General features: G+C 48.3%; 1 protein-coding gene across 2 annotated transcripts; it reads left to right on the top strand.

The window, feature by feature from the left end:
- Positions 1–376: 376 nt before the first annotated feature.
- Positions 377–6080, top strand: LOC101833840 (gastrokine-3). 2 transcript variants are annotated; one of them, XM_013114159.3, is made up of 6 exons: positions 377–479; positions 2105–2158; positions 2338–2472; positions 3611–3718; positions 4775–4916; positions 5817–6080. In XM_013114159.3, exons 1-6 carry the CDS (start codon positions 468–470, stop codon positions 5909–5911), a joined length of 546 nt encoding a protein of 181 aa, XP_012969613.1. In that variant the 5' UTR covers positions 377–467; the 3' UTR covers positions 5912–6080. The 2 variants fall into 2 exon arrangements, with proteins under 2 accessions (XP_012969613.1, XP_021083389.1); XM_021227730.2 differs by lacking the exon at positions 377–479 and adding an exon at positions 1467–1580.
- The last annotated feature ends 1656 nt before the right edge of the window (positions 6081–7736 follow it).

Genomic DNA, 7736 nt, shown 5'->3' with positions numbered 1-7736 from the left:
AACCTTGTCATTCAGTTTGTCTCTTGAGGTTTTACGAGGTTTCTTCTGAACCACCCTCACTGTTGGAAAACAATACTTTTCAGAAACCAAGAAGTAAAAGTGACGAGTGTCTTGGTTTTGTATCAGGAATATTTTGTGGGGTCTACAGCTGACAACTCCTTGCATAATGGCTAAGGTCACCAACATGCCAACCACAAAGAACTGTTCTTATCTGGTGTTTGCCTTGGAACCTGTAGGGCTGTTGGGAGAAAGGAAAACACTCAGATGTAGTGAAGGGAACTGATAACTCTAATCACATAACTAGCTTTCCCCCCTAATGGTTTCTGGGTCATGAATAACTACTCCCAAAGTCCCTTATCACACTGAGACCTGAGAGACTGAGAGCTATATAAACTGGGCTTAGGAAGTCAAGGGGTCATAGAAAATCCTATTATGCATGCTGTTGCATAAAGCCCAAGAGACACGACATGAAACGCCTTGTGAGTACATTTTTAATTTTGAATGTGGATGATTATATTCTCAGAGTCAAAACAGCCAAGGAAGTCTGTTTTCTCCCCTCCCCTAGGAACTCTTCAAATTCAACCCAAATAGGATTTTCAAACTATGATTTGGCATATAATCTTCTACTGGCAATTGCCTATTTTGCAGAATCTGAGTGAATGGTGTTTTCAACCAGAATCGATAACTAATTTCTTAAAGGTCAAGATTCTTTTGGGACTAGGTGGATATTCACATTTTAGAGTCCTGTCTTCAGTGGCATTTCTTACTTATGAATTGTTGGTGGAAAAAAAAAAGGCAGATATATGTGGCGCCAGCTGAAATAGTGTATTTTTGTTCCTTGGATTTTTGAGACTAGGTCTCATTCTGCTGTCCGGGCTACCTTGCACTCCCTGTGACTTGCCTCAAACTTTTGAAATCCTTTATCCCAGCCTCCTAGGCACTGGCATTAAAGGCACGCATGGCCAGTCCGGCTCCCAAGCAGCTCACACAGCAGTCTTGCCCTCAGCTGCTCCCGGGTCTTGAGGCAGGTTCTCATTGCACAGTGGTGATCATGATACTGTAGGACAGCCATTTCCTTTGCCTCTGAGGTGCAGCTCACCTTTTATTACTAAACGTGAACGCAGACTTTACGTGGGTGCACAGAGAAGGGAAGATCTTGTTAGTTCCGCTTGACATGATGGCTGCACTTGAGCTGGGTGAGCCTCAAGTACGTGATAAGCTATGGCTGACTTATCCCAGCCCCCAATTCTTTCGTTAATGACTAATCCAGAGAATTCCCTCAATGGGCAGGGCACAGCACACAGAAGAAATGAGCAACTCAAATATTTTAAGGCCTAAGTATACTCATTTTCTAAGATTTATTTTATGTATGAGAGCTCTGTCTGCATATGCACCTTTATGCCAGAAGAGGGCACCAGATCTCATTACAGATGGTTGTGAGCCTGAATCATGTGGTTGCAGGGAATTGAATTCAGGACCTCTGAAAGAGCAGCCAGCGTTCTTAACCGCTGAGCCAATTCTTCAGCCCTGGCCTAGGTATAATCTGACATAATTTTTCCCCAAATAGTGTGGGGATGGTGGTGAGTATCTTTTCTTCTTGGACAAGGAAAGAGACTCTGGAGGAAAGGAAACTTGGCAGGAGTCAGTCTCCAGAGGGGTGGAGGGTGGGCAGGGGGTAGAGCATGGCCAAATGTGAGCTTTGGGGTTTGGGTGAAGAGCTGGAGCAGGGGCCATGTGCAGCCATGGAAGCAGAGAGGATGGGCAAAAGGAAAAGTGGGAACCCGTGCTATCACGGCCCAGGCTGGTCCTGTCCTGTGTGCCGACCAGTCCCCAAGGCTGGCTAAATCCGTCCCAGCGGTTGACGCTGGACGACACACAGGAAGTATCCTTGAATAACTGATAAAGCTTTGCCTCCTGAGCAGCGGGCATGCCCTGTTTGAGCATGGTAAACTGTGGTCTCCTGGCACACTCAGGGTCCCGGAGGGATAAGCGAGGGCGAGAGCTGTGGACCCTCATCAGAAGGATTTGTCCCACAAGGCAGACCCTGCAGTCCAAGCTCATCCAAGGCTAAGGACAAAGCACACTGACCTTTGTGTCATTTCAGATTGCATCTTCCATTCTCGTCAGCATCTTTCTAGTTCCGTCTCTGGCCCTGATGGTGAGTATGGTGGAGAGGGCCCAGTCTGCCTAACTCTCTTTTAGCGCAAGCATTTCGAAGCTAGCAACCAAGGTCGGCATTCCCATAATTCCTCATGGATCCCCCTTGACCCTACCAGGAATAGATAGGTAGACACTTGGGGCCACTGACTTTTTCCACTGTTGATTGTGTTTTTCTAGAACGCCAGTGACAGTCATCTTCTGGATGGCTCTGTGGGGACCCAGACCATCCATGTTGATCCCCTCCGAGGTGTGGTCAGCATCCAAGACAACAATGCTTTGAGTGAATGGAATGGAATCCTGGACTACAAGAATGTAAGATGTGAAACACACTTATTGCGATGCCAAAGGGACTCTTGTGTGGTCCAGGTGCACCAGGGTGCCTGTCCATCTTCCTCATCCTCCTTTGAGCCCGGGGTGTGCTTCAGATGCTATTTTAATGTTGACTTCTAAAGGAATATTGGCGGAACTCTAATAGAATGTTCTGTGACCACAGAGATATTTTTCTGCCTGGAATGCCTCAGTTACCATAGCTGTAAAACAGCTCCAACACTGCCTTCCTACCTAGTGGGACCTTGAAGGATAAAATGAAGTCAACTCCAACACTTTCACTCTGCCTGTCGCTACACAGACCCTCCCCACCCAGATGTCACATTCCTGCCATGTCCTCTTCCTTAAACACTTTCTCTCTCTTCACCTCCCCACTCCTAATTCCCCAAGGAGATTCCCTGGGTCCTCCCAGAAGGATCCCAGTTTACAGATTGATTGCCTCTGACGGATGCAGGTGTAGCCCAAGTAAAAATTGCCTCACACAACATTCCACCGTAGACCACTAGGTGGCGCAAGGAAGGCAAAACTCACTAGAGGTTTAGCTTCTTGAAGCAGCAAACCGCAGCTCTGATCTAAGCCAGGAAGGGACAAATAATAGGCTTTAAGGAAGGGACTTCCAGGACAGACCTAGCTCTAGAATCCAAATATCCTGGTCATGATGCAGGCCTCCTGACTGCCCTGGGTTTCCGGAGAACGTCTCCAGCTTACACAGCATTCTCCCAGGAAGTGGGGAATCTCAGCTCTTCCATCATCGCCCTCACACCTCTACGGAAGAAAGGCCATTCCCCCCTGCTTTACAGATACAGAAACTGAGGCTCAGGGAGGCCTTTGAGGATTCCAAGAGCTGTTGAGTAGCAGGCCAGGCCCATAAGGTCGTCAGTATTGTTGTGTTGTCATCCTGCCCGTCAGGATGTTAGCATCCCTGAACACCCTGGGAGAGAAAGCCTTCACCATCAGGAGCAGAGGAGAGGATAGCACGGGGGGCCGGGGGCGGCTAGGGAGCAGCAGGGTTCAGTACCACAGTGCTGCTGATGCTGCCGTGTGCTCTGGCATCCAGGGAGCGGAGCAGGTGTGTTAGTGCTGAGACTGATTGAATGCCATGTTTCTGCTCTGTTGTTTTAAGGCCCTCCTGGCAGCTAAACTGTTTAGTAAGATGGCCTGTGTCCTGGCCAAGATGGACCTAACAGTCTTCCCAAGTTTGGATGATATTAGCCAGGCCCTGGGCAAACAGGTGAGTCCAGTTCTCTCTGACACACATCTTCTTTGGGGGTTTTGAGCTTATAGTCAGTGTCCTGGGCAACTCCTCACTCATCCATACCTGTTCTTCATGCAATGAAATCACACCATTTGCAAAGAACCCACGGACAACAGGTGCTCACTCAAGGTAAGTCACAGTTGAATCAATGGCCTCATTCCCAATGGGTTCAAGCTATGCTAGAGAAGACAAACGGTTGGATGCAATGGTTTCATGTGCCTGCTTTCTCTCCTTCCTGCCCCTCCTGACACACGCTCACACGCACGCTCACACACACACACACACACACACACACACTAGTACGCCCATACACACTGCTATCATTATCATCATCTTTAATTGCAATTAATCCCAAAACTGTTGAAACTCTTGCCTGTGAGGCAGGAACTATTAATAGGAATAAATTTAAAAACCAGGAAGAAGTTGGCAGCTAATGGAATCTGCTCAAACTTTGCTTAAATATCCACACATTTGCACAGCACTCAGGACAGTGGTGCTAACTCTAGGAAAGAAATAGAAGTGCGTTAAAGTAATGCTATTTTTAAAAGAAGCTGGGGTGAAGCTGAAGAGATGGTCAGAGGCTAAGAGCACTTTCTGTTCTTGTAGAGGAACCTGGTTTATTCCCAGCCCCCACAAGATGGCCCATGCCAGTCTGTAACTTTAATTAAACACTCATACACAATACACATAAAATTAAAATACATAGATCTCTAAAGGAGAAGTTGAAAGTGTCAAGTTCATCTAAATTGACGAAATATAAACACGACAAATGTTTTAAACTACTCTCTGTTCTGTTGTTCTGGTTCAGAAAGCACCTAAGGCTAACAGGAAAACATAATAACGCTGGGACCCATACAGATTTTTTATTAGAGTCTCTTTCGCCCTCTTGTGGCTTGATAAGATATTGCATGTTGAGGAAAGCAAGTCTGGGTTCACAGTGGGTACTGTTACCCGAATCGCCCCCACGTACCTTCACAACTTTTCTGTGAACCCCTTTTTGATATGTCATGTCTGAGACGCCCCTTCTTCCAGGCTTCCGGTCATTATCCACCCACCCGCGGACTGACCTACACGGTTTTACCCAGTCGAGTCAAAAACTTGGCCCAATACGGAGTGCCTGTCAAGGACCTGTGCAGAGCAGTCCCCGCCTACTTTGCCCAGCAGCAAAAAGAAGGTGTGTTCAAAAAGCAAAAAGAAAGCAGTGTGTGAATCAAAAGATGCAGGAGGAGTTTCAGGACCTATGAGCAAGCTGTAGTGACAGCTCATTCCATTGCTTCCGCGGTGGAAGGACAGTCTGCGTGGCCTGGGATGTATTTCCTCGGCTGGTACAGGGGATTCCTTACGGGGCTTACGTGGAAGGGAAACAGCCTTAGCCTCATCAGAAGGCCAGTTGTCTCCTCATGGGTCTGACGGCTGATGGCCATCCTGCCCTGATTCAGGCTTTGCCATGCCCATGGTAGGGAAAGGTCTGTGACTTTGGAGTCCTGGGTTCTACTCTTTCTCAAGGCACCTGGAGCCTAACAGCTTTAGACCACACTGGGGAAAGATGGCTGGCAGTCCTGCTGCGGGTGTGAGGGGGATCAGTGACCGGAAGAGCCTTGCTAGTAGGGTTAAGACTCCAAGATCTGCCTGTGAGTCCAGTTGCAGTCAGCAACATGGCTGTTGCACTCTCTTATACCTTGGTCTAAGTTTCCCCACAAGCCAGAGTTCTTCAAAACATGAGGGGATTAAGATGCATAATAAAGGAGAAGGAAAGAAAGAGAGAGAGAGAGAAGGAAGGAGGGAGGCAGAAAGGAAGGCAGGAAGAAAGGAAGGAAGGAAGGAAGGGAAGGAAGGAGGGAAGGAAGGAAGGGAAGGAAGGAAGGAAAGGAAGGAAGGAAGGAAGGAAGGAAGGAAGGAAGGAAGGAAGGAAGGAAGGAAGGAAGGAAGGAAGGAGGGAAGGCAGGAGGTTGCTTTAGGTACTGTAGAGAGGACCAGGGTGGACCTGCACTGTCCTGGGTATCCACACAATGCAGGCCTGATGTACCCGGTGACTCTAGCCTTGTCTCTAAAGTAGAGTTCCCTCCTCTTGAAGGTACCGCCCTGGCGAGGGACCCAGACTCCTGTTCTGAGCTCCAGCTTCTCTCCTTCATGGGACTGTCCATCTGTGGTGAGATTCCTGGGCTCTGAGCCTCCATGTCAGCCATGTGAAGACTGCACATGCCTGCTCAGTCTCCACCTATGGGAAGCAGCTCTTTCCAGGCCTGGCTTTCCACACAGCAGTAGCCCTGTAATCGGGAGGGGGGGGGTGCATTTTCTACCTTCTAGGAAGACATAATAAAATTCCACGTCACTGGTCTAGCAGATCCCCTCATCCTCTGTGCGCCGCCAGCCACGGGGCAGCACAGAGCACCCTGCAGCATGGAGGTGACTCCACCAGAGCCTCTCACTCTGAGTCTCTTTAGGCTATCCCTTGAGGAGCTTTGGCAACAAATGATCAATGCTGCCCAGTCTGGGTGGGCAGGCCTGGGGCTGCACTTACCTCCTGAAAACTAGGACTGGGCTCCTGGGATGTCTCTTTCTTATGCCAACCCAGCTGCACAGTGACAATCTATAGACTGGTCTTGGAGCCTCCTTCTAGAACTCTCCGCCAGGAGCAGCATCCCTTAGATAAATGTCCCCGTTGCAAGTTAATGAAGATCCATATATTCAGTCCTCATTCTGCAGCTGTCCCCCTTGTGAAGACAGCCTTTTCCCTATCATTAGCCCCTCTACCCACGTGGTGTCACCTAACTCTCCCCATTACTCCTGCTCCTTGGGAACACAAGTTCCTTCTAGAGTGAGGTCCATTTCACAAAGCAGACCTCTGTTGTTCCCAGAAAGGGACTCCCCACAGTTGTCCACGGCCACAGCCTCCTCAGCTCTGTGGAAGGACCGGAGCCTGAGGCCTCCAGTCCTGACTCCGATCAGGGAGCCAGAGCACAAGTTGCTCAGGGCTGTTATGGGTGACAGGAATGGCAGCTCATTTCCTGAGACTGCAGCATTCCAGATGGCTTCCTTTTCACTCAGCTGTATAAGTGTTGACAATAGATCGAGATTTCTTTTGAGGCTTAAAGTGAGGCATAGCCCTTCCTTTCCCGTCCTGGCCTTCCTGAGATTGTTACCTCATGATCCCAACATGGCAGGGACAGCTCTGGACATCAGTATCACATCCCCTCATAGGAAGGAGAATAGGAAAAAGCAAAGAACACACTTTCCAGCCGTCTGAATCTGTCTTTCTTTACCTGGAAAGAACATGGTTCCTAGAAGCCTCATGTTGAAACTTCTGCCTACATGTAATTGGTCAGAGCTTTGGTCACCTGACCAGCAGAGGCCAATCTGCTCCTTGCATTCTTAAGAGAAAATACAAGCTTGTTTTCTTGGGGGAGACAGAACTGACTTAGCTCAGACTTTGTCCACATTTAACTGTTGACACTTGGGGCCAGGAATTCTTCACTGTGGAACCGTACTGTGCACTGCAGGGTGTTGAGCACCACCTGTCCTGGCATTGCCGGAGGACAGGACCTTCTCTGGCTGTGACAGCAATGATTGCTCATCTCCTGGGGACAGGAGATAAGTCGTATACCGTTGAAAACTAACTTGATGACCATGGTTAGTCCCCTACAACTGAAGGAATACACAGAAGTAATGCTTAACCTCTACTCACATCACCAGGGGTTATGCTGGTAGAAAGAGGGGTCTGGGGAAGACGGGTTGTCAGTGAGCTCCTTTTGAAGAGGAATATTAGGCATCTGTGACAGGCAGCAGATAAGTGACCCTTTCTCTAGGTTTTCTCTGCAAGAGTCACCCCCATGCCTTTAGAAGTCATTTTTCATATTTTGCTCAGGTGCATAACTGTAATGGTAGGAGAGCTAGACAGATTTAAGTTATGTCATCATTATCAGAAACCAGAAAGCTCGCTCAATATTAATTTTATTTTTTAGCTCACCATGAATTCATTATTTTTGCTCAAAAA

Source organism: Mesocricetus auratus, unplaced genomic scaffold (genome assembly GCF_017639785.1).
Source record: "Mesocricetus auratus isolate SY011 unplaced genomic scaffold, BCM_Maur_2.0 Super-Scaffold_100676, whole genome shotgun sequence".
NCBI lineage: Eukaryota > Metazoa > Chordata > Mammalia > Rodentia > Cricetidae > Mesocricetus > Mesocricetus auratus.
Note: the sequence above shows the minus strand (reverse complement) of the source record. Positions and strands in the feature narration are given on the sequence as shown.